At 45.1% G+C, this 27,613-nt stretch overlaps 1 protein-coding gene across 1 annotated transcript in view; it reads right to left on the bottom strand.

Annotated features, from left to right (window-relative positions):
• Positions 1-13,857, bottom strand: part of ZNRF2 (zinc and ring finger 2) — a 56,504-nt gene extending 42,647 nt beyond the window's left edge. Inside the window, exon 1 of the mRNA XM_089532837.1 lies at positions 13,004-13,857. Within this exon, the coding sequence (XP_089388963.1) occupies positions 13,004-13,451 (448 nt within the window). The 5' untranslated portion in view covers positions 13,452-13,857. The remainder of the gene's footprint in view (positions 1-13,003) is intronic.
• Between the last annotated feature and the right edge of the window lie 13,756 nt (positions 13,858-27,613).

Raw genomic sequence — 27,613 nt, 5'->3', positions numbered from 1 at the left:
GTTCCAGGTACAAAAAAAGAGCTATTATTTTATCCTTAAACTTATGGTCCTCATATATATAGTCCACTCCATTGAGGGAGTCTATTAACTTCTTTTTTAAAAAAAAAAAAAAGCAAAAAGCAAACAGACTTGTCAGGAATTCTGGAAGATCAGGAATGTGCCTTTGTTGCCAGGTCAATCTGGTATTAACATCATTCTGAAATTAAAAATAAACATTCCTATCCCAAGTTAAAAATTAAGACGTCTCTTTCCTTTCTACCAAGCAAATTCAATCCAAATTCAATATACATCTCATCTGCTTATCTAATTAAGAAATTTAATGTCACTTCACACTTTCATTGAGATCCACTTTCAAATTTACAGAGCATACCTAAGCAATTGTGATTTTATGCACGGTCTTTTTAGGTTCAGAATACAGGAAGTGACCTTTTCTTGAACCTGTCATGAATTCTGATACCAAAGAAACTGTCCATCTGTTACATAAAAAGAAAACAAATATGTTTATACAATTGTGATCACTTGCAAGGAGAGGCACAAACTTCCTTCTTGCACTGGCGGTGTTACTGATCTGCCAAGTTTGGCTTTGACAGAAGGCAACTCTAAGAAGCAGAGAGCTCCAAGAAACCCTATAACATATTAACAATTCTACGCAGATCTTGCAAACTCAGATCCATGGATTCCTTTACTGAGTCAATCTCTTTGGAATGAGGTCTCCAGGCAAATTCAGACAGTGAAAATAATCCAGGATGAATCTGGGTTGAGTCTTTGTTGTTCACATGCATTTCGAATGCATCCAATTAAGTTTGGGGGAGAGGCTGTTTAAAAAACCCACTTAACCTATGATAATCAATATTGGGCGTTTTCCTGAGGTTTTTTTTTTAAGATTTGTATCATCAGCAGTATGAATAACCAATGCAGTTAGACACAGGATAAACTGGGATAAAACTCTGCATGCCTTGAACATGTTTTGACTACATTTGTATCATCATCTCCATTTTTATTTGAGCACTGACACATGTCAGCAACCAAACTCCCAGAGATGTGCATAGAAGCAGTTCCATAGTGTGAATAACAAACCTGGCATGCGTGAGATTATTCACATAGTCGCACTATTTTTTTTCTTACACTGTTCAAGTTTACCAAATATTATAGCCTTTTCTAATTTGTTATGTTGCTTCATGATACGTCCAAAGTATGGGATGTGTGTGCACTGGGCTTTCAAGTCACCTGTTGACTTACGCTGACCCCACAAATTTTACAGAGTTTTCTTAGGCGAGGCATACTCAGAGGTGGTTTTGCCAGTTCCTTCCTCTAAAATACAGCCTAGAGTATCTGGTATTCGTTGGTGGTCTCCTATCCAAGTACCAACCAGGGCTGATCATGCCTAGCATCCCAGATCAGACAGGGCCTGGTGCCTTTAGAGAACAGCCTCAGTTTAGTGATTCTGGCTTCTAGTTAAGAGTTCAGACTTGATTTGCTCTTGGACATGGTCTTTTTGGCCACCTGTGGTATCAGTAGTACTCTCTTCCAGCACCACAGTTCAAAATATTGTACTCTCTTCCTGTCCTATATTTCTCCATGTCAAGCTTTTACAACCCATACACAGCAATTGGAAATATCATGGCATGGATGATCCTGACTTTAGTATTCAATTATATATCTTTACACTTGAGAGTTTCATCTAGTTCTTCCATTGTTGCCATTCCAAGCCTTATTCTAATTTCTTGACTACGGTCTGCATTCTGGTTAATGACTTGAGCCAAGACAGAGGAAGAATTTTGACCATTTTGATGTCTTCAGCAACCAGTTTAAAGTTATGTACATCATCTGTGATCATTTTCCTCTTAATGTTTAACTGTAAGCCTGCTTTTGTACTTTTCTCCTTGACTTTTTTCCCAATCGTCATTGCAAGTCTTTCCAATGTTCTGCTAGTAGTATGGTATCATTTACATAGCTTAAATTAATGTTCCTTCTTCCAATATTCACAACTCTTCCTCCAAGTTTAAAATATGATATGTTCTGTGTCTAAACTAAGCAGAGTAATAAAATGCATTCTTTCCTGACTCCCTTCCCAATTGGAAACCATCCTGTTTCTCCATATTCTGGTCTCTTATCCTGAGTACAGGTTACACATCAGGACAACTGAATATGACACATCCATTTCTTTGAGAGTGAACCATGTTTTTCATGATATACACAATGTATGAAACACAGGCAGGTTTCATTCTCAAATTCTTTAGTATACTCTACTATCCAACCTATGTTTGCAATATGACTCTTCCTTTTTCTGAACACAATTTGGACATCTGACATTTCTCACTCCATATATGATAAAGTCTTTGTTATAAAATTTTTGAGCAGCACTTTTTCTTTTGTGAGACATTAATGCAATGGTCCAGTGAATACTGCATTTCCTGGTTTCTTCTTTCCTAGGGAATAAAATACATATTAAGTGTTTCCAATCTTTTATTTTTCATATTTGTTGGCAGATTTTAATTAAAATTTGAATAGATTTTGTCTCTGTAGCCTGAAAGTTCTACCAGTATGCCATCTGTTTTAGTCAATTATTTCTCCCTAGTGTTCTAAAAGTGGCTTCCACTTCCCTTTCTAAAATGTTCAACAACAAAATGTTATTCCTTGAATGAATGAATCTGTTATTCTATCATCTCTTTTTAAATAGTTCTTCAATGTAATGTTTTTGATCATACAGTGTGTTTCGGTCGGTTATAAAGCCTCCCCACATCTTGTTTGAATTTCTCTTTAATTTATTGGATCTTGCAGAAGAGGTCCCTTGTTCTACTCTTTTGTTGCCTTCTATTTCTTTGATTATTATAACAGTTCTCATTGTTCCTACATATAATTTGCCAAACAGTTGCATTCAGGATTCTGACTCTACTTCTGTCACCCATTATTTATGCATATAACCTCTTCAATATATAACCTGAATATAACCTGATTCATGCTTTTCACGTTTCATGTTCTTATTATATGCATTCTGCAGTTGTGGTCTTTTCTATCCCATCCTTAAGATACCTAGCCCCATCTTCAGATTTAAATTATTTATGTGCACATACATGCATGCACATGCATACTTACTAGGTCAATTACAAGGTCCTGGGAAGGTTGTACAGCGCACCCGTGTCATACGCAGGTGCATTATATGCAGCTTTCAGCTTATGTTGAAGCTGAGGAAATGAGAGGAAATGGCGCATGCACGAGCCCCATTAGTTTCAACGGGGCTCAAGCACGCACGGAACTTGCCTTATGTGGTGGGGTCCAGAAAGATCCCCATGTAAGGCAAGGGCGCATGGTACTACTGAGTAAAATTGTTAGGCTACACTCAGAGGCTAGCTCTGTACTAGGTATGCTTAGTTAACATTCCAGTTAGAGTAAAGAAACACCTATATAGCACCAAGTTATGTAATTCTCGTGGGTGTTGATCAGAGGGCCAACAATTATGTCTTGCACAATGAAAGAACCCTGAAGCACATGGAAAGTTACTGAGTATTTTAGTAAGTAAAATGTTACCATCAAGTGAAACTTAAAAAGGGACACATCAGACCTTTGTCAGAGGATCTGGGTAGAGCTGGAAAGCCAACGGCATGCACTTATTCATTTCTTTAGGCCAGCTGACCAAAAGAGATATCAGCTGAGACCTCTGTGGCTGTATGATTTTCTTTTTTAAAAAAATCTGTAACAGAATCACCTATAAAGTAGCAACCATGGTTGATTTTGACTGGAGAAGCAACACAGAAGAACTCACTTATTTCTCCATGCCTCTCTCAAATAAAATTGCCCCCCATCAACACAGATATCAAAATAATATAAGGACAATACCATCAATGTATCTAATAGATTTTACATAATAATTCTAATAACTTTTATATTTTAAGTAAAGAAAATTGTTTGTACACTTCTAATAAAACTGCTATTCCGACATCTACTTTCTTTTGCTCACATGCTCTTTTACACACAGAGAGAGAAATTCAAGTGATCTCTGTCTATTTCTGCTCTGTCTTACATCCACCCTTCCCATGCATAATCCTTCTTGGATTTATTTGTACATGAAAGTGACCTCATTTCACTTGGACTCAGAACTTGGGCACTAACTTATAAGTCTGGCAAGCCCAAGTTTATAACAAAGCTCAGAAATGGTTGTTATAATTAAAAGGTTAACTACTAGAAATATGTTATTAGCAATACCTTAAACTTTCATACTGGTGCTATCCTGTCACTGGTTGTACAGTTTTATTATGTGGATTTGTTTACATTTAATATGTTTTAGGGGTTTAATATCTATTTTTAAGCTGTTCAGAAAGAATACCAAGTCATAACCAAATGTAGGAGACGGTGCTCATCTCCGTTACACTAAGCAGAAGAGCCAGTGTTGTCCGAGGACTGCTCTGGTGGTTATATGGCCAGCATGACTGCACTGAACGCTGTTACCTTTCCACCAAAGTAGTACCTATTTATCTAATTGCATTTGCATGCTTTTGAACTGCTAGGCTGGCAGAAGCTGGGACTAGTGATGGGAGCTCACCCATCATGCAGCACTCGGGTCTCAACTGCTAACTTTATGATCATCCAATTGTCAGAATTGGCATCTTAACCGCTAAGCCAGCACATTCCTATATTGCAGAAGTTACAGAAACAAAAATAAACAGACTCCAAGTGCAAGAATTATATGGCTCTCCAGATGGACTACAACTCCCATTAGTCCTAGCCATCCTAGTCGATGGTGAGGAATGCTGGGGGTTGCAGCCCAAGAGCATCAGGAGGGCTGCAAGATTTCCACTCCATCCTATACTGTCAAACAGAAATCTTCCTTTGCCACCTGTCTGTCTTCTTCTATCTGAGCTATTAGGTTTTGAAATAAACTATTTTAATGTACACCATCATTTGTCTCCTACAGTCCTTCTGTCTCCTACACTCTTTCTGGAGGTCAGGAAGTAATTTGTCAGCCAATCACTTTTTAAATACTATAGGACAGACAAGCCATTTAGAATGATGACCAACATCCACTGTCACATCTGATGTTCTTTCATCAGTTTGCACTCCCAATATATGAAGTCTGAATTCTATTTAAATACAGTGGGCCCTAGACATTTGCTGGGATTGGGGACACAGGACCTCCATGAAAGTGGAAAAACCACAAATAGAAAAAAAATTAATTTGAGAGAACACTTCTACAGTGCGCCCTTGGCTTAGGTAGGGGATCCATTCTGGACACACACACACACACACACACCGTGTAAGCCAAATCCCGTGTATGCTCAAGCCCCATTCAAGTGAATGGGGCTCGTGCATGCAGCAGCGCGTGCGTGCCAAGGGCACACACCCCATTCATTCTGATGGGACGTGCCGCCCCTTGGGCCCCACACGGCTCTACACATCTTTGCACATAATCTCAAAGCTGCGTATAGTGCACTCGGGTATAACGCGGGTGCACTGTATAGAAATATCTAGGTCCTCCAGTACAACTCTATGGTCAACATCCACCAGAAGCTAACCACAAAATTGTGCTGGAGGACATACAAATGCCTAGAGAAGTGTTCTCTCTAGGAATCTCTAGTTCCTCCAGTACAACTTCTGGCAAAAGTTGGCTATAAAGCCAATCTGAAGGACCCAGAATAGATTCCTAGATGGAATATACTCGTCCCTCTGCATTCACTGGGCTTAGGAGCACAGGACCACCATGAATGTGGAAAACCCACAAATAACAACAACAACAAAAAAACTATTTTTTTTTACCTGAGAGAACACCTCTCTAGGAATCTCTAAATCCTTCAGTGCACCTCTGTGGTCAACATCTGCCAGACACTGACCATAGAATTGTGCTGGAGGAGCTACAAATGCCTAGTGAAGTGTTCCCTCTAGGAATCTCTAGGTCCTTCAGTGAGATTTTTGGTTAAAGCTGAGTTCCAGAGTTGTGCTGGAAGACCTAGATATTCCTAGAAAGAACATATTAATAAAATCCACGAATAACCAAATCCACAAAAAGTGCACCCGTATCATAAGTGGGCGCATTATACGCTGCTTCTTCCGGTGCTGTGCGCCGGAAGAAACAATGGTGTGTGTGTCCATGACGCGTGCGCGCGCCACCGTCACACCCCACATACCATGAGCACAAACCCCATTACTTGTAATGGGGCTCAGCCGCACTTTTTGTTTTACCTGGGGCGTCCAGAACGGATCCCCCACATAAAACAAGGGCACACTGTACTCAGAATCTCTCACGATTAGATAGACTGACTTGGGCTGCTGTGAGCTGTGGTCCAGCAACATCTAAAGAGTCACATAAATCCCAACCCAAATTGAGCCCACTACTATCAAATTCTGACTGCCAAAGGCTCTTCAAGGTTTTAGGCAGGACTCATTCCTAGTCCTACCTCAATATCCCTGGGCTGCCCTAGTGGTTTCCCATGCAAATACTATCCAGACAAGAAGCCTGAGCCTGCACTGTTTCCAAAATGAGACAAGGCTGGATGGTGATGACTGTATTGTTCTCTTTCCATAATTTAGCCATGTAATAACAATGTGTGGTGGGTTAGATTCACAGTGAGTAGTCTACAGTCACCCAATAACCTTCATGTTGACTAGGGAACTGAACCTGGGTTGTAGTCTGGGGGAGAAGTTGAGCTGGCCTGGTCTTTACAGCCACCTACAAGAGGTCAGTTGAGAACTGACAAAAGTGCTATTTTCCATTCCTATCAGTTGGTTAGGAGAGGAGACAGAAGGCATGCCCCCAAATTGCTCCCTGCTTCTGCCAGTGGCATGTAGCCACCAACAGTTTATTCACATCCAACTTAATTTCAAATTTCTTTGACATGTAAAGTAATTATGTTGTTTCTGAGTAATAAACTATCCTAAGAACTCTGAATACAACGGGTCAGAAATAAAAGCTGCATTTAGAAGACTTACACAATTTCTATCAATAGGTCTTTCAAATATCATGGGAAATAACTGCAGATTATTTCTCATGGCAGAGATATATTTCCCCATACCTTGCTATGCATATACTTAAACATTAGGTTTTTCTAAAAAATTCCTTTGATGTTACAAAATGAAAGCCATGGAAGAAATGTTGTCAAACTCAGCATTCAATGGTGATACATATTATGCTGCATTTACTGCTAGAAACAATAATGTTCACTTCCCATATTGCGAAACCTTTCCTTAATATATTGTAAATTATAAAATAAAGGCTCAGAATGTTTAGATTAAACAAACAAAAAATAAGATTCCAAATAGCAAAAGTTATTAGAAATGTGTTTAAAATATACAAGACAATTACTGGGAACCACACCCAAAACAAGCTTGCACTAGTTAAAAGGAGGTCTCCAAATCATTCACTACCAAGATCAAGTTTGTTGACATACAAATTGCCACAAGATCATGTGTACCAAAGCAAGGAAACTACTGTGATTAAATCTAAACCCCTGTTTACATGCTCTGTAGTGGTAGGTTATGTAGGGAACTGTGCATGATATTCATATGACAATTAGAAATTCCTAAATTTTGAACTGTAGAGGATAATTTTTAAAAAACATAATGGAAATGCTATGGCTGTAATTCTACCCAGAGTTCTGTCTAACTCAGCTCTGGACCAGACAGTGCTGCACAAAACAATTCAGAGAAAAACCCAGTTAAAAGAAAACCTTGTTCACATCCACGTTATGATCAGTTCCTCCCAGAAAATTAAAATCTAAAAAAATGATAGATGCTACTATTCTACAAAACTGACAGCATTTATTCTGTTTAATATCAGACCCTAGATCCAAAAGAAGGTGACTTCTACAGGAATGCACAATTCTAGAATCAACAGGCAAACGGGTGGGTGTGTATTTGTTTTATTTCACAAATTCACATCACTACAAATATGCTGAGAACTTTAAACTTAGTGAAGGCACACTCAGGACAGTTAACACATAGAAAACATGTGTTAAACATTCTGCGTATACACCACTGCTTAATGTAATAAGTGTTTTGCTGGATCTGATCAAGGCACAGCATTCTTTGTAAGAATCCCATGAAACAGCATCCTTCACCAGCCCACAACTTGCCTTTTATTGCACACAGTTCCAAACCAAACAGGTTTTCTAAAAAGTCAACATACATACATAAATAAATATCATTCTTAATGATTGCTGAAGAACTTCCCTGAGCAACCGTGAAGCTAGTTGGCAGATGCAACTGTTGGGAATGTAGCTTGAATATTACATTGCTTGTGTGAGGAGGCCCTTTACTTGGCTCCACCTTCCAAGGTTAGGCAGAAGGTAAACAAGGGGTTGTTTCCCATAATTGGCAGTCCCTTCCTAGAGAACCTAGATAGTATCAAAAATTTTCCAGGCTTTCCAGAATCTCACTTAACTTGTCCTAATCTGGTTTATTTACTAGTATTTATTTAAGGCATTTTAACCTACTTTTCAAGCAAAAATGCTTCCTAAGGAGGCTTACAGAAGATCAATAAAAGCAAGACCGTTTCTGTTCACTGGGTTACAATTTAAAATAGATGACATAAAAGGAAGAAGCAAACCCAGGCAACACATCTTACTGATAAAGCATAGTTCATAATAACCAACCAGAGTGGAAACAGTTGAGGGAGGGGGGAACCCAATAGAGCTGATCGATCAGCAATGCTGATGGAAGAGACCTGCTTTCATCCCTCTCTGCTGAAGTCTGATGGATGGACTGGTCCTTCGTTGTTTTCTCCTGAAGTCATTGCTTAGGTTTTATGGCTGTGCTACAGTTGATCTGATTATTATTTATATCTTCTATTTTCTTATGGTTTTGTGCATAAAGCAGATTAATAAACAGTTAAAAGTGTATGTTGCTTAATTAGAATAAGAAAACATTACATGCATTCTATAATATTCTGGTATAAGGGCTTAACTAAAATTGGTTTGTAAAACATGCACAGCTTGAAAACACAGCCATTACCTCATCTGCATAATTTTGGCTCTGTTCACAAAACCCTTGAGTCAATTTTAATGTGACTGCCCTTAGGTGAGAAGCACTACTACTGAAAAGTTTATTTTCATGGCTATTCTTAGAAAAGCTGTTCTTAGAAATGTTTAATTCCCTGGGTGCCACACTACAGTTGGCCCTCCACATTTGTGACTTTGATTATTTGTGGATTTAATAAAGGGATGTCCAGGTCCTCAAGCATTGGGGTGTTCTCTCAGGTAAAAAAGAAGGGTGGTTTATTTTTATTTGCCATTTTGCCACATTATTATTATTAAGCTTTATTTATAAAGCGCTGTAAATTTAAACAGCACTGTACATACAATCTTTTAATTAGACGGTTCCCTGCCCTCAGGCTTGGGGGTTCTTCACCCATAACCCAAGCGAATGTGGAGGGACCACTGTACTGCACAAGGGCACATGCTGCTATAAACAGGCTCCTTACAATTTAGTAATACACAGGCGCAAGGTAACATTGTTGTGTCCACCTCTAAAAGTACTTCTCAGTAGGAGATATAGGTGGTAATATATCATCTGGTTCTAAATATAAAGTTTAAGAGGATGTTAAAAGAGGGACATGCAGAAACATTATTTTTAAGTACAGTGAGTCCTTGTTATCCGCTGGGGTTTGGTTCCAGGGTCCCCCGTGAATAACAAAATCTGTGGATGCTCACGTCCCATTAAATATAATGGGATAGAAAAATGGTGTTCCTTATATAAAATGGAAAATCAGAGTTTGCTATATGGAATGTATACTTTTTTGGAATATTTTCAAGCCGTGGATGCTTGAATCCGTGGATAAGGAGGGTCTACTGTACTATTATCATCAGCACAATGTAAATGTGCACAGGCTACAAGGAAATAAAGATTAACGAGTTTCACAAATATTACAGGCATGCTGCTGGCACTTGACACAACTACATTCCATACAGCATTCACAATAGCTGTTAACCTCTAATGAAATAACATCTATGTCATTGTACGTTGTCAGCAGATGAAGGAACCCGGTACCTGATCTACATTTTAAACAATCCTATTGCACTTTTATCAAAAACTTAAAACATGTACATTAAAATAATATCCTAAAAAGCACCCCTCTTGGCATCACTAAAATGCTTTAATTCATGGACAAACTACATAAAATAATTTAGTCAAACAATATAAAAGCTTCTAAGCAAACATTCCACATTTTAATCACTGAAGTTCATCCTATACAGACTGTACAGTCTTCAATCTACACAGTAGCTACAGAAATAATGCTATGTTGGTTTTATTAAAAGGGACGCCTCCAAGTGCTGGAAACCTGAGGTGGGTCTTTTTATTTTAATTTTAAAGCTATAAAGCAAGTTTGTTGTTGCATGCCTTCAAGTCCTTTCCACTTATGGCAAACCCAAGAAGACCGACCTATTACTATGTTTTCCTGACAAGATTTGTTCAGTGGGGGATTGCCTTTGCTGTCCTCTAAAGCTGAGAGAGTGTGACTTGCCCAAGGACATCCAGTGGTTTCCACAGCTGAGCAGGGACTGAAACCCTAACCTCCATAGTCACAGTCCAATGCATAATCCACATTGGCTCTCTACAACATAGTAATTTATAAATCTGAGAGACCCCCTTCTCCCTTACCCCTGATCCAGTCTCTGAGGAGATGTGTAGAGTTCCCTAGTATGCTCCTGATGTCTGAAACCTACCCTGAAATGATGTTTCATTACAACTTTGACATAGAATCATAGAGTTGGAAGAGGCCACAAGGGCCATCCAGTCCAACCCCTGCCATGCAGGAAATCCAAATCAAAGCACCCCGACAGATTCCAAGGAGGGAGACTCCACTGCACTCCAAGGGAATGTGTTCCCCAGTCGGACAGCTCTTACTGTCAGGAAGGTCTTCCTAATGTTGAGGTGGAATCTCTTTTGCATACTGCAACTATTTTAAAATTATGAATAAACCACACTTATTTGAGCAAGCCTTCCCTGACATTTATTTTTTAAACCTGACATTTATTTTGAACCTTGTAAGGAATGCCTGCTAATTTGCATATTGTCTATTTGTGTATATTTTTACATTGTATTGATGTGCACCTTGAATTTAAAATACAAGCAGTATATGCAAACTAACCATCTTGTACAGAACAAGATTACCAACATACCACACACTTGAAAAATACAGATGGTAATTCTTGCTGGCTGTATATTTTCAGCTTTCTTTTTTTAAAAGAAATGATCCTGGGAGATAAGATGGAGGTCTGAGGCATTTCCTGACACACAATCCTAAGGCTGATCCAACCAGACACACCTGCCACCATCCCAGGAGCCTCCTAGTTTTGAAAGGAATGTCTCACCCATTTTACATCATCACACTTATGCAGACGATAATGTACGCACTTAACAGTCTCTCTCTTTATACAAAGCTGCTGTAATGTTCATGCAGGCTTCTCACAAATTCCTTAGTGCTCAGCTATCCAAAGCCTCACGCAAGACAGCAGAGATGGCCAAAAACAGAACTAAAGACCACATGTTACTCATCCCGAAGCTAAATGAATGTAAGGCCGTGACAAAGTCAGATTTTTATAAGACTACAAAACCAAGAAAAGATATTTAGGCTATTCTTAGTAATCAATCCGTGTCTCAAGTTGTCCGCCACAAGAAAGAATGTTCTGTTAAGTTTTATTTACACTTACTAACCAGTAAATTACTTTCTACTCTTACTTCTCAGGGCGTTAAACAGATAGTTTGGCTATACGACTGCACAGGTCACTTTTCATCCTTAATAGTATTACATGTCATGTTGTTTTAAGAACTCTACACATCATGTAATTTATACTCCAGGATTATTTTGATTGAAGTTTGCTATGAGAACTTCCATTGCCTCAACTGAATATTTTTGCCTAGGGAAAGAAAACTTCTTAGTTACAACAGCCTTCTTTCAGGGTTATAAAAATAATGGGCTGTTCATTAATCTAAAAATAGGAACAAGCGCCTTCTATTTTCTAAAGCAGGCTCTAAATAGAGACTTCAGTCAGATTTAAATACAGGGCATAGATGCACGAAGGTATTACCCAATTAAGCCCTAATTATCTAAGTCGTAGCCAGAAGAATTTACACAGGAACCAAAAACAGCTATAGACATATAATGGTAGTGCTGAAGGTTTCATTTCAGTTTTCCAGTTCCTGTTCTAAAGGTATTTTTTAAATATAAGCAGCAAAATAAGAGGAACACACTGCCCACAATGTGAGAAGCAAACCCAGATCCGAACAGGAGAAAAAGCGGTTTCCGGTACTTCAAAATAGAAAGCAAAAGCTTGTGATAAAGAAACACAACAAGAAATGAGTGTATTAGGTTTAAATATCTCTTAGATGACCTTCCCACCCAATTTGCAGGCATCCCTACCCCTTTTAAGACTATGGACTCTTCAATACAAAACCACTTGTTGATCATTATACTGTCCTGGTGTTGTCTATCCCTGCCAAGTAAGCATGACTATTGGAACACCTTTCACTGAAATCACTACTGAAACACAGTGCATTTCCTACTAAGGACAGCTGGGAAATGGTAATTGATCCATAGTTAGCAGCACGACTTGGAGGCACCCAACAACAATACAACAAACAAGGCTTTTAGATCAGCAGGACTCCATGCAGATGCCCTGGGAAATCATATGTCTTCGGTCTGAAGGGGCTTGATCTGTGTGTCTGCTGTAGCTCCACTTCCTAGACTGGTAGAAAGCGACCTCTGAGAGGGACATCCAGGCTGTTGCACAAGAATGGCTGTAATCAACTGAAAAGGGTGGAGGAGGAAGGAAGGAGGAGCAGAGCAGTCCTATTCCATTCCCCGTGCGGCACCTTTGCTCCTGGCAAATAAGAACCTTCCCATCAAAAGTGGAACTGAGCTGAAAGAGGCAGCCAAAGGCTATGGAATTCTGGGAGTTGGAGTTTGGAGGGCCCCACAACGAACTCCAACTCCCAGAAATCCATCGCAGAGAGTGAGACAAAGCCTGAAAGCGCTTCCAAACCGGGTTATTTCTCCAGCGCAGCGCCTTTTTACCTCCGAACAGGTGAGGCGAAAGGTGGGCGGGAAGGGAGCCGATGACCAGCCGCGGCCCGCTGCCCCCTCCTCCGGCTCCTCCGCCTCCAGAGGCCCTCTCCCGTCCCCCTTCCTCGGGGGTGCTGTTGACCGAGTCCTGGGAGCCGTAGAGGCCGCCGCCGCCGCCGCTGTTGTTGGGGATGTTGAAGGCAGAATGTGCGGCGGCTCGAGAAGAGGAGGCAGGGCCGCCGAGGGACCGGCTCCGAGGCGCCGCTACAGGAGGGACCCCCGTCGACGACGAGGACGCCGCTCCTCCACTTTGTCCCAAATTGTGTCCTCCTTGCGGGGCTAAGTGGCCATACCTCCCTGGCGCCCCGCCGCCGCCGCCGCTCCCAGAAGGCAAGTCCCCGCCGGAATAAGCCCTGGTCCGTCCGTTGGCGGCGGCCGGGCCGCTCTGTTTAGCCCCCATCGCCTTGCTATCGTCTCTCCTCTCCTCTCCTCTCCTCCGCTTTGTGTAGTCCCTCTCCCGGCGGGGCGCTTCAGCTGGCGGCCCCGGCGTGGCTGAGGAGGCGCCTCCGTCGCTGAGGGAGCCTGGAAGCAGCCGCAGGGAAGGAGCCCGGAGCGACCTGGGCGCTGAGGAAGGAGGAGGAGGAGGAGCGGGGCGGAGACGTCGCTAATGTTGTTGTTGTTGTTGTTGTGGAGGAGGCAGCCGTTGCCTCAGCCTCCTTCGCCGCCATCCTGCCCTCCGCCCCGGTTTAAGGAGAAAGGAACGCCGCTTTCCCCCCGCGCTCACTCGAGTGTGAGGCGACGGGGTCGGCAACGTCCTCTCCCTCTAACGCCCTGTCGCCATAATGAAGGAAGGAAGGAGACAGAGGCTGTTTTCGGTGGCGGCGGTTACCGAAAACCCCGCCCCTTCTCTCTCGCGCTCGCTCGCTCATTGGCTGGGGCACTCTATCGCGCGCTCCCTGTCCCCGCCCCTTCTCTTTCGCGCTCGCTCATTCGCTGGCACTCTCACTCACGCTCCCTCCTTCCTTATCGTGGGTAACAAGGCCCCGCCCCCTCTCTATCCTGCGCTCGCTCATTGGCTGGCGCTCGCTCTCTGGCGCTCCCTCCCTAACAGTCCCCGCCCCTTTCTTCTCCCTCTCAGGAGGGGCCGGCCACAGAGATTACCCTGCGCTACCCTCTTATAGTCCAGCTGTTCCACACAGGCTGCCTTCTCCTGTTGCATTCTGGGATTTGCAGTTTAAAGGAGGGTCCCAGCGGCCATAGAATGGAGAAAAGCAGCTAGCTGAGGCTCAGAAGACTAGTGGGTGGAGTCAAGGGCGGTGACATGCAAATTTTGGACCAATGGGAGGGGAGGAGAGCCCTGAAGTCTTTCCTGGGCCACAGAGTGCCCCTGGAGGCAAGGCTGTGGGGGCAGGGAGGGTTTGGGTCGGGGTCCGTGGAGAGGGCCGTGGGCGAAGGGGGCTGCCAGGGCCGGAGGGGGAGCGGAGGTCGAGGCAGGCAGAGGGAGGGCTGGGGTCAGGCCAAGGTCTCAGTGTGACCTGGAAGGCCATCCCAAGGAGAGGGGTCTCTGGGCAGAAAGCGAGTCAAGCAGCATCCATTCTTAGGCTCATATTCTGGAACACAGTTTAAATGTATTAGTTCCTGGTTTATGTAGATTCATGTCAGTGGATTTTTGGTGTTTGGAATAGGCCTTTTTTCCCAGCCTTTTTGTATCTTGTTGCAACAAAAGGGCAGCAGAGCAATGGCCCCAGCAGCCTCCTTTCTCCTTGCCTGCTCTCTCCTTGAGGGAGCCTTGGGCAATGATGGACTTTGCAGCAGCTCTTGTCAGAGCAAAAGAGAATGGGGAGGATGCCTCTGTGGATGATGGGTGCAACAGTCGCTCTGCCATGCGCAGGAGGCCCTTAGGAAGACCTAGGGCTCATTTCTACTTACGTTTAGCCTTCCCTCCTTCCATCTTTCCCACCATGAAAGCAGATATTAGCATTCTCACTGGAATAGGGAAAGAGGGAAGCAATGCCACTTGTGCGTCACCGGTGATGTAAGCGGCAACCTGGGAAGCCCAGCTCAGGAACACTATATATATATATATATATATATATATATATATATACACACATACATACTGTACACACACACACACACACATTGATAGAAGATTCGCCTCATTGGTTTTGCAACTCCTTGCAATTACTCAGGCTGCCCAAGTCAGGGTACTGTTTACATTACTGATAATGCACAGATGATTGATATGCATTTTGAAGTGGTGCAAACTAGTAGGGAGGACAGTCGTGCCAAAAATGAAGCGACTACACTTATTATTATTATTATTATTATTATTATTAATTAACCCAATAAGGAATTCACTGTCAATCATAGTGGGAACACGGTCCTAAGGTTCAAAGCAGACTGCAGAAATAACCCAGTTTGAGACTTTTTTAACCACCAGGACAGAGGAGTAAGGAGTAAGAGGGTTTTCTGGTATGAATTTCTTTTCATTGAGGAGTATAAAAGGAGTTGGAGTTAACACTAAGAAAAGGACAAGGAGTGACCCCAAAACCGCCACTACTCCCCAGCCCTGGGGAGCTCAATCTCTCACAAAACTCCAGTTCCCAGAATGCCCCAGCATTGATCCAGGACAATCAAAGCCAGGGCTGGGGAGTAGTGGCGGTTTTGGGGTTACTCCTTGTCCTTTTCTTAGTGTTAACTCCTACTCCTATTATACTCCTCAAAGAAAAAAAAATTCCTACCATCTAAAACAAAAAAAATAAAAGTTTTAAATTTAAATTAGTGCAATATAATTAAAAAAACCTGTTTCCATTTAAAATAGAATAACAGGAATATGGAGTAACAACTATATTTAGTTACTCCTTATTCCTTCTCCTACTCCAGAAAACCCTCTTACTCCTTATTCCTCCGCACTGGTGCTTAAAAAAGCCTCTAACTAGATTATTTCTGCAGTGTGTTTTGTTGCTAAGGATCACATTCCCACTATGATTGAAAGTGAATTGCTGATTGGGTTAATAATTCATAATAATAAGGGTAGTCGCTTCATTTTTGGCATGATTGTCCTTCCTATTAGTTTGCACTTCAAAATGCATGTCAATCATCTGTGCATCATCTGTAATGTAAACAGCACCCCGACCTGGGAACTCTCTCTCTCTCTCTCTCTCTCTGTCTGTGTGTGTGTGTGTATATATATATAAATTGATAGAAGATTCAGTCCATTGGTTTTGCAGCCTAGGTAATTGCAAGTAGTAAATATAAAGAAAATATATAGGGTTCCTGAACTGGGCTTCCCAGGTTGCCGCTTACATTACTGGTGATGCACAGGTGGCATGGCTTCCCTCCTTCCAGATGACTGACATGCATTTTGAGGTGGCTTCAAAAAAGTAATGATTACAAGGGGAAAATGAAAATATCTGCTTCCATGCTGTGAATGGTGGAAGGAGGGAAGGCGAATCCCAAAACATCTTCAATGTAAGTAAAAATGAGCCCTAGGTCTTTCTAAGGGGCCTCCTGCACATGGCAGAGCGACTGTTGCACCCATCATCCACAGAGGCATCCTCCCCTTTCTCTTTTGCTCTGAGAAGAGCTGCTGCAAAGTCCATCATCGCCCAAGGCTGCCTCAAGGAGAAAGCAGGAAAGGAGGCTGCTGGGGCCATTGCTCTGCTGCCTTTTTCTTGCAACAAGATGCAAAAAGGCTGGAAAATAAGCAAAATCATGGCTTAAAGGCCTATTTCAAAAAATTAGCTTTGTGATGACACAAAGAAACCTGTAACATCAATACACACGAATCTGATCTGCATAGAGTAATTCCAGAAAGACTATGCAGCCTAAGAATGGTTGCATAACTCCTCGGCTGCCCAGAGACCCCTCTCCTTGGAACATCCTTCCTGGCCACAGTGAGACCTTGGCCTGACCCCAGACCTCCCCTCCGCCTGCCTCAACCGGCCACTCCCCCTCTGGCCCCAGCAGCCCCTTTACCCACGGCCCTCTCCACAGCCCATCATCCACACCCTCCCTGCCCTCACAGCCTCACCTCCAGGGGGACTCTGGGGCCCAGGAGAGACTTCAGGGCTCTCCTCCCATCCCATTGCTCCAAAATTTGCATGGCACCGCCCTTGACCCCACCCACTAGTCTTCTGAGCCTCAGCTTGCTGCTTTTCTCTGTTGGCCGCTGGAAGGTAGGTGGGAGTGTCTGCATCAAGGGAGGGAAACATTGCCACCTGCTGGCTATGGCAATGGAATTGCAAGACCGACTGAAGAATTTACATTTTCTTCTCTCCCACCATTGGTCCCAAATTTGCATGGCCCCGCCCTGGGCACCTCCCTCCCCTCGCTGTCCTCTCCCCGCCTTCCATTGGGTGTCTGTCTCTGGGAGGGAGGTGGGCCCTCAGCCTTGAGTTTGGGAGGAAGGAAGTAGGGAAGCAGCGCCACCTGGAGGCAGGTAGGCTCTGCGCAGGAGAAAGGCATCTTCATGGAAATGGACTGATTATTCCCAGGAGTTCGCCTCTTTTGTGGATCCAGAAACTGGTGAAAATGTTATAAGTCAAGTATTTTGATAAAGAGTTCAGAAGCGAAAGGGAAACACAGGAGTGATCGCTGAATGAAGAACTGTGGAAGTCTATGGTATACTATAGACATTTGTATTATTAACAAGGGCCATTCAGGTCCGGCCCCATTCTGCCATGCGGGAACTCTCAATCGTAGAACCAGGGCTGGAATAGACATCCAGGGGCCATTCAGTCCGGCCCCATTCTGCCATGCGGGAACTCCCAATCGTAGAACCAGGGCTGGAATAGACATCCAGGGGCCATTCAGTCCGGCCCCATTCTGCCATGCGGGAACTCTCAATCGTAGAACCAGGGCTGGAATAGACATCCAGGGGCCATTCAGTCCGGCCCCATTCTGCCATGCGGGAACTCTCAATCGTAGAACCAGGGCTGGAATAGACATCCAGGGGCCATTCAGTCCGGCCCCATTCTGCATGCGGGAACTCCCAATCGTAGAACCAGGGCTGGAATAGACATCCAGGGGCCATTCAGTCCGGCCCCATTCTGCCATGCGGGAACTCTCAATCGTAGAACCAGGGCTGGAATAGACATCCAGGGGCCATTCAGTCCGGCCCCATTCTGCCATGCGGGAACTCTCAATCGTAGAACCAGGGCTGGAATAGACCCCCAAGGGCCATTCAGTCCGGCCCCATTCTGCCATGCGGGAACTCTCAATCGTAGAACCAGGGCTGGAATAGACCCCCAAGGGCCATTCAGTCCGGCCCCATTCTGCCATGCGGGAACTCCCAATCGTAGAACCAGGGCTGGAATAGACCCCCAAGGGCCATTCAGTCCGGCCCCATTCTGCCATGCGGGAACTCTCAATCGTAGAACCAGGGCTGGAATAGACCCCCAAGGACCATTCAGTCCGGCCCCATTCTGCCATGCGGGAACTCTCAATCGTAGAACCAGGGCTGGAATAGACCCCCAAGGGCCATTCAGTCCGGCCCCATTCTGCCATGCGGGAACTCCCAATCGTAGAACCAGGGCTGGAATAGACCCCCAAGGGCCATTCAGTCCGGCCCCATTCTGCCATGCGGGAACTCCCAATCGTAGAACCAGGGCTGGAATAGACCCCCAAGGGCCATTCAGTCCGGCCCCATTCTGCCATGTGGGAATTCCCAATCGCAGAATCAGGGCTGGAATAGACCCCCAAGGGCCATTCGGCCCCATTCTGCCATGCGGGAACTCCCAATCGCAGAACCAGGGCTGGAATAGACCCCCAAGGGCCATTCAGTCCGGCCCCATTCTGCCATGCGGGAACTCTCAATCGTAGAACCAGGGCTGGAATAGATCCCCAAGGGCCATTCAGTCCGGCCCCATCCTGCCATGCGGGAATTCCCAATCGCAGAATCGGGGCTGGAATACACTCCCAAGGGCCATTCAGTCTGGCCCCATCCTGCCATGCGGGAACTCCCAATCGTAGAATCGGGGCTGGAATAGACCCCCAAGGGCCATTCAGTCCGGCCCCATCCTGCCATGCTTGAACTCCCAATCGTAGAATCGGGGCTGGAATAGACCCCCAAGGGCCATTCAGTCCGGCCCCATCCTGCCATGCGGGAATTCCCAATCGTAGAATCGAGGCTGGAATAGACATCCAGGGGCCATTCAGTCCGGCCCCATTCTGCCATGCGGGAATTTGCAATCGTAGAATCGGGGCTGGAATAGACATCCAAAGGCCATTCAGTCCAGCCCCATTCTGCCATGCGGGAATTCCCAATCGTAGAATCGAGGCTGGAATAGACCCCCAAGGGCCATTCAGTCCGGCCCCATCCTGCCATGCGGGAATTCCCAATCGTAGAATCAAGGCTGGAGTAGACCCCCAAGGGCCATTCAGTCCAGCCCCATTCTGCCATGCGGGAATTCCCAATTGTCGAATCAGGGCTGGAATAGACATCCAAGGGCCATTCAGTCCGGCCCCATTCTGCCATGCGGGAATTCCCAATCGTAGAATCGAGGCTGGAATAGACATCCAGGGGCCATTCAGTCCGGCCCCATTCTGCCATGCGGGAATTCCCAATCGTAGAATCGGCGCTGGAATAGAAATAAGAAAATGATAGAACTATTATATATAAAAAAATATTAGGATGGCAAATGGAGAAAGAGGCGGAGAAAGATATAATTGGGCCCGGCCTCGATTAAGAAGAAGAGCCCTCCCTCCAGACCATGCTGGACCTGATTCCCTCCCCCCCATTCCTTTCTTCTTTTGTGTCTATTATCCCCTCTGTTGTAAGCCACCCAGATTTCTAGAGATTGGGTGGCATATAAATAAATCCTTTTATTATTATTATTATGATTAAATGGGCAATCGGCGTTGGACATCCTACAGAAATGTGGGAAAGGATCTGGGCTAAGGGACTAAAATATACTAAAATATATAAATTAAGATTCATACATTGCATATTGATTATTATACAATACATAAATCTGTATACATATTTCCTACCTTCCCTTACAATTTGTCTGAATATGTGTATATGGCCCTACTTCTTGACATAAGTTATTCTGATCAATATGATGTAATCTCACTGGCGTCAAATACATTTTCCAAATCGATTTGTAATCATATTCCTTAATCCGTACAGATAAATTCTTCAAGTGTCTTTGTTCCCAAATTTCATCCCATTCCTTATCACTTATTAAACATCCTAATTCTTCTTGCCATATTCCTCTCAAAATGCTTTCCTTTCTTTCCCTCCGCCTTGATTTTCCATCAACGTTTTCTAAATTTTACTAACCATTCTTTTCAAGTTCTCATTTCCCTCCATTTTTCTTCCTTTCTGATTTAATTGATGAAATTGTGTATACGTTTTCCTTCCTACATTCCTTTTCCTCCCATTTTTAACCCATTCTTCTATTTGCATACAATGAAACCATGAGATTTTTGTCCCCGTAGGTTTTCCCTTCATACTCTCTTTCTCTATCCTTACATCCATCCAATTTTCTATTCTATCTATTTTCCTTCCCTTTAACTCCTTATCTAATAATTCCAACAAGTTCTTTGGAAGTTTATTTTCTATTATTATTGGGGTTATTATTGAATCTTCAGTCATTGACTCTTTTTTATTTACTCCCTATTTCTGATATATTTTCATAAGTGGATTTCGAATGATCTTAATTTCTTTCTTAGTAAACTCCCTAAAACAATATTCCATATTCTCATATCTACTTCCTCTGCAGTATCTAATTGAAGACGTTCTAAACCTATTGCACCTAACATACCTTCTATCACAAATCTCAGTTGATTACCCTCATTATATCCTCTTATATTGGGAAGGCCCAACCCTCCCTCTTTTTGTGGTTTATACCACAATTGTTTGTTTATTCTAGCTCTTTTCCCTGCACTACAATATGTATTCAATTATTGTTGCCGTTTGTTCAGTTCAGTATCCAACACTTTAATGCGTCAGCTCTGATTTTACCATTGGGCAGAATGGGGCCGGACTGAATGGCCCTTGGGGGTCTATTCCAGCCCCGATTCTACGATTGGGAATTCCTGCATGGCAGAATGGGGCCGGACTGAATGGCCCTTGGGGGTCTATTCCAGCCCCGATTCTACGATTGGGAATTCCTGCATGGCAGAATGGGGCCGGACTGAATGGCCCTTGGGGGTCTATTCCAGCCCCGATTCTACGATTGGGAATTCCTGCATGGCAGAATGGGGCCGGACTGAATGGCCCTTGGGGGTCTATTCCAGCCCCGATTCTACGATTGGGAATTCCTGCATGGCAGAATGGGGCCGGACTGAATGGCCCTTGGGGGTCTATTCCAGCCCCGATTCTACGATTGGGAATTCCTGCATGGCAGAATGGGGCCGGACTGAATGGCCCTTGGATGTCTATTCCAGCCCCGATTCTACGATTGGGAATTCCCGCATGGCAGGATGGGGCCGGACTGAATGGCCCTTGGGGGTCTATTCCAGTCCCGATTCTACGATTGGGAATTCCCGCATGGCAGAATGGGGCCGGACTGAATGGCCCTTGGATGTCTATTCCAGCCCCGATTCTACGATTGGGAATTCCCGCATGGCAGAATGGGGCCGGACTGAATGGCCCTTGGATGTCTATTCCAGCCTCGATTCTACGATTGGGAATTCTCGCATGGCAGAATGGGGCCGGTGAATGGCTCCGGATGTCTATTCCAGCCCCGATTCTATGATTGGGAATTCCCGCATGGCAGAATGGGGCCGGACTGAATGGCCCCTGGATGTCTATTCCAGCCTCGATTCTACGATTGGGAATTCCCCCATGGCAGGATGGGGCCGGACTGAACGGCCCTTGGGGGTCTATTCCAGCCCCGATTCTGCGATTGGGAGTTCCCGCATGGCAGGATGGGGCCGGACTGAATGGCCCTTGGGGGTCTATTCCAGCCCCGATTCTACGATTGGGAGTTCCCGCATGGCAGAATGGGGCCGGACTGAATGGCCCTTGGGGGTCTATTCCAGCCCCGGTTCTGCGATTGGGAGTTCCCGCATGGCAGAATGGGGCTGGACTGAATGGCCCTTGGGGGTCTATTCCAGCCCCGGTTCTACGATTGGGAGTTCCCGCATGGCAGAATGGGGCCGGACTGAATGGCCCCTGGATGTCTATTCCAGCCCTGGTTCTACGATTGAGAGTTCCCGCATGGCAGAATGGGGCCGGACTGAATGGCCCTTGGGGGTCTATTCCAGCCCTGGTTCTACGATTGGGAGTTCCCGCATGGCAGAATGGGGCCGGACTGAATGGCCCCTGGATGTCTATTCCAGCCCTGGTTCTACGATTGAGAGTTCCCGCATGGCAGAATGGGGCCGGACTGAATGGCCCTTGGGGGTCTATTCCAGCCCTGGTTCTACGATTGAGAGTTCCCGCATGGCAGAATGGGGCCGGACTGAATGGCCCTTGGGGGTCTATTCCAGCCCTGGTTCTGCGATTGGGAGTTCCCGCATGGCAGAATGGGGCCGAATGGCCCTTGGGGGTCTATTCCAGCCCTGATTCTGCGATTGGGAATTCCCGCATGGCAGAATGGGGCCGGACTGAATGGCCCTTGGGGGTCTATTCCAGCCCTGGTTCTACGATTGGGAGTTCCCGCATGGCAGAATGGGGCCGGACTGAATGGCCCTTGGGGGTCTATTCCAGCCCTGGTTCTACGATTGGGAGTTCCCGCATGGCAGAATGGGGCCGGACTGAATGGTCCTTGGGGGTCTATTCCAGCCCTGGTTCTACGATTGAGAGTTCCCGCATGGCAGAATGGGGCCGGACTGAATGGCCCTTGGGGGTCTATTCCAGCCCTGGTTCTGCGATTGGGAGTTCCCGCATGGCAGAATGGGGCCGGACTGAATGGCCCCTGGATGTCTATTCCAGCCCTGGTTCTACGATTGAGAGTTCCCGCATGGCAGAATGGGGCCGGACTGAATGGCCCCTGGATGTCTATTCCAGCCCTGGTTCTACGATTGGGAGTTCCCGCATGGCAGAATGGGGCCGGACTGAATGGCCCTTGGGGGTCTATTCCAGCCCTGGTTCTACGATTGAGAGTTCCCGCATGGCAGAATGGGGCCGGACTGAATGGCCCCTGGATGTCTATTCCAGCCCTGGTTCTACGATTGAGAGTTCCCGCATGGCAGAATGGGGCCGGACTGAATGGCCCCTGGATGTCTATTCCAGCCCTGGTTCTACGATTGGGAGTTCCCGCATGGCAGAATGGGGCCGGACTGAATGGCCCCTGGATGTCTATTCCAGCCCTGGTTCTACGATTGAGAGTTCCCGCATGGCAGAATGGGGCCGGACTGAATGGCCCTTGTTAATAATACAAATGTCTATAGTATACCATAGACTTCCACAGTTCTTCATTCAGCGATCACTCCTGTGTTTCCCTTTCGCTTCTGAACTCTTTATCAAAATACTTGACTTATAACATTTTCACCAGTTTCTGGATCCACAAAAGAGGCGAACTCCTGGGAATAATCAGTCCATTTCCATGAAGATGCCTTTCTCCTGCGCAGAGCCTACCTGCCTCCAGGTGGCGCTGCTTCCCTACTTCCTTCCTCCCAAACTCAAGGCTGAGGGCCCACCTCCCTCCCAGAGACAGACACCCAATGGAAGGCGGGGAGAGGACAGCGAGGGGAGGGAGGTGCCCAGGGCGGGGCCATGCAAATTTGGGACCAATGGTGGGAGAGAAGAAAATGTAAATTCTTCAGTCGGTCTTGCAATTCCATTGCCATAGCCAGCAGGTGGCAATGTTTCCCTCCCTTGATGCAGACACTCCCACCTACCTTCCAGCGGCCAACAGAGAAAAGCAGCAAGCTGAGGCTCAGAAGACTAGTGGGTGGGGTCAAGGGCGGTGCCATGCAAATTTTGGAGCAATGGGATGGGAGGAGAGCCCTGAAGTCTCTCCTGGGCCCCAGAGTCCCCCTGGAGGTGAGGCTGTGAGGGCAGGGAGGGTGTGGATGATGGGCTGTGGAGAGGGCCGTGGGTAAAGGGGCTGCTGGGGCCAGAGGGGGAGTGGCCGGTTGAGGCAGGCGGAGGGAGGTCTGGGGTCAGGCCAAGGTCTCACTGTGGCCAGGAAGGATGTTCCAAGGAGAGGGGTCTCTGGGCAGCCGAGGAGTTATGCAACCATTCTTAGGCTGCATAGTCTTTCTGGAATTACTCTATGCAGATCAGATTCGTGTGTATTGATGTTACAGGTTTCTTTGTGTCATCACAAAGCTAATTTTTTGAAATAGGCCTTTAAGCCATGATTTTGCTTATTTTCCAGCCTTTTTGCATCTTGTTGCAAGAAAAAGGCAGCAGAGCAATGGCCCCAGCAGCCTCCTTTCCTGCTTTCTCCTTGAGGCAGCCTTGGGCGATGATGGACTTTGCAGCAGCTCTTCTCAGAGCAAAAGAGAAAGGGGAGGATGCCTCTGTGGATGATGGGTGCAACAGTCGCTCTGCCATGTGCAGGAGGCCCCTTAGAAAGACCTAGGGCTCATTTTTACTTACATTGAAGATGTTTTGGGATTCGCCTTCCCTCCTTCCACCATTCACAGCATGGAAGCAGATATTTTCATTTTCCCCTTGTAATCATTACTTTTTTGAAGCCACCTCAAAATGCATGTCAGTCATCTGGAAGGAGGGAAGCCATGCCACCTGTGCATCACCAGTAATGTAAGCGGCAACCTGGGAAGCCCAGTTCAGGAACCCTATATATTTTCTTTATATTTACTACTTGCAATTACCTAGGCTGCAAAACCAATGGACTGAATCTTCTATCAATTTATATATATATACACACACACACACAGACAGAGAGAGAGAGAGAGAGAGAGAGTTCCCAGGTCGGGGTGCTGTTTACATTACAGATGATGCACAGATGATTGACATGCATTTTGAAGTGCAAACTAATAGGAAGGACAATCATGCCAAAAATGAAGCGACTACCCTTATTATTATGAATTATTAACCCAATCAGCAATTCACTTTCAATCATAGTGGGAATGTGATCCTTAGCAACAAAACACACTGCAGAAATAATCTAGTTAGAGGCTTTTTTAAGCACCAGTGCGGAGGAATAAGGAGTAAGAGGGTTTTCTGGAGTAGGAGAAGGAATAAGGAGTAACTAAATATAGTTGTTACTCCATATTCCTGTTATTCTATTTTAAATGGAAACAGGTTTTTTTAATTATATTGCACTAATTTAAATTTAAAACTTTTATTTTTTTTGTTTTAGATGGTAGGAATTTTTTTTTCTTTGAGGAGTATAATAGGAGTAGGAGTTAACACTAAGAAAAGGACAAGGAGTAACCCCAAAACCGCCACTACTCCCCAGCCCTGGCTTTGATTGTCCTGGATCAATGCTGGGGCATTCTGGGAACTGGAGTTTTGTGAGAGATTGAGCTCCCCAGGGCTGGGGAGTAGTGGCGGTTTTGGGGTCACTCCTTGTCCTTTTCTTAGTGTTAACTCCAACTCCTTTTATACTCCTCAATGAAAAGAAATTCATACCAGAAAACCCTCTTACTCCTTACTCCTCTGTCCTGGTGGTTAAAAAAGTCTCAAACTGGGTTATTTCTGCAGTCTGCTTTGAACCTTAGGACCGTGTTCCCACTATGATTGACAGTGAATTCCTTATTGGGTTAATTAATAATAATAATAATAATAATAATAATAAGTGTAGTCGCTTCATTTTTGGCACGACTGTCCTCCCTACTAGTTTGCACCACTTCAAAATGCATATCAATCATCTGTGCATTATCAGTAATGTAAACAGTACCCTGACTTGGGCAGCCTGAGTAATTGCAAGGAGTTGCAAAACCAATGAGGCGAATCTTCTATCAATGTGTGTGTGTGTGTGTGTGTGTGTGTGTGTACAGTATGTATGTGTGTATATATATATATATATATATATATATATAGTGTTCCTGAGCTGGGCTTCCCAGGTTGCCGCTTACATCACTGGTGACGCACAAGTGGCATTGCTTCCCTCTTTCCCTATTCCAGTGAGAATGCTAATATCTGCTTTCATGGTGGGAAAGATGGAAGGAGGGAAGGCTAAACGTAAGTAGAAATGAGCCCTAGGTCTTCCTAAGGGCCTCCTGCGCATGGCAGAGCGACTGTTGCACCCATCATCCACAGAGGCATCCTCCCCATTCTCTTTTGCTCTGACAAGAGCTGCTGCAAAGTCCATCATTGCCCAAGGCTCCCTCAAGGAGAAAGCAGGCAAGGAGAAAGGAGGCTGCTGGGGCCATTGCTCTGCTGCCCTTTTGTTGCAACAAGATACAAAAAGGCTGGGAAAGAAGGCCTATTCCAAACACCAAAAATCCACTGACATGAATCTACATAAACCAGGAACTAATACATTTAAACTGTGTTCCAGAATATGAGCCTAAGAATGGATGCTGCTTGACTCGCTTTCTGCCCAGAGACCCCTCTCCTTGGGATGGCCTTCCAGGTCACACTGAGACCTTGGCCTGACCCCAGCCCTCCCTCTGCCTGCCTCGACCTCCGCTCCCCCTCCGGCCCTGGCAGCCCCCTTCGCCCACGGCCCTCTCCACGGACCCCGACCCAAACCCTCCCTGCCCCCACAGCCTTGCCTCCAGGGGCACTCTGTGGCCCAGGAAAGACTTCAGGGCTCTCCTCCCCTCCCATTGGTCCAAAATTTGCATGTCACCGCCCTTAAGCCTCCGCTCGCTGCTTTTCTCCATTCTATGGCCGCTGGGAGGGAGATGGGAGCATCTGACTCGAGGGAGGGAAACATTGCCACCTGCTGGTTATGGCAATGGAATTGCAAGACCGACTGAAGAAATTACATTTTCATTAAATTACATTTAAAAGGACCTCTGGGTTTTCTCTTTCCATTTATGGCTGGAGCCTATTGAATGTTATAATGTTTGTTGAAATGTAATTGTACGGATTTGTTTTATGCAAGGGATGGGTGGGATAATGGAACTTATTTTATTGTGTTTTATCTTTTCATCATGCAAGCCGCCTCAATCTTATTGAAGAGGCGAGATAGAAGTAATATTAAAATTAATAATAATAAAAATAATTGTTATGTTGTGGAATTTTGAGCCTGATTTCTCTTACAGTGCTGCTACTCCACTTTGACTGCTCTGGCTGCCCCCTGTTGCATTGTGGGGTTTGTAGTTCAGTGAGGCCTAAGAGCTCCCTGGCTGAGAATTCTAAAGGACCCGCCTTTAAACTGCAAATCCCAGAATGCAACAGGAGAAGGCAGCCAGAGCCATTGTAGTGGAATAGCTGGACTACTATAAAAGAGTAGCGCGTGGTAATCTCTGTGGCCAGCCCCTCCTCAGGGGGAGGAGAAAGGGGCGGGGACTGTTGGGGAGGGAGCGCGGGAAGGAAGCAGTCCGTGAAGCAAAGTGCACCAGCCCCGGACTCATCTTTACACACACACACACACACACACACACACACATATATATATGTCTGTGTTTTTTGCGTGAATATTAATATAAATATATATATATGTGTGTGTCTTTTGTGTGAATGTGAATATACAGCTATGTATATATATGTGTGTGTGTGTGTTTGGGTGAATGTGACTATCTAGCTATATATGTGTGTGTATGTGTGTGTGTGTCTTTGGGTGAATGTGGCTGTCTAGC

This window comes from Sceloporus occidentalis, unplaced genomic scaffold, assembly GCF_023333645.1.
Source record: "Sceloporus occidentalis isolate IW3139 unplaced genomic scaffold, rSceOcc1.0.p SCAF_7, whole genome shotgun sequence".
NCBI classification, from domain to species: Eukaryota; Metazoa; Chordata; class Lepidosauria; order Squamata; family Phrynosomatidae; genus Sceloporus; species Sceloporus occidentalis.
The sequence above is the reverse complement of the archived record's forward strand: the minus strand, read 5'-3'. Positions and strand labels throughout refer to the sequence as shown.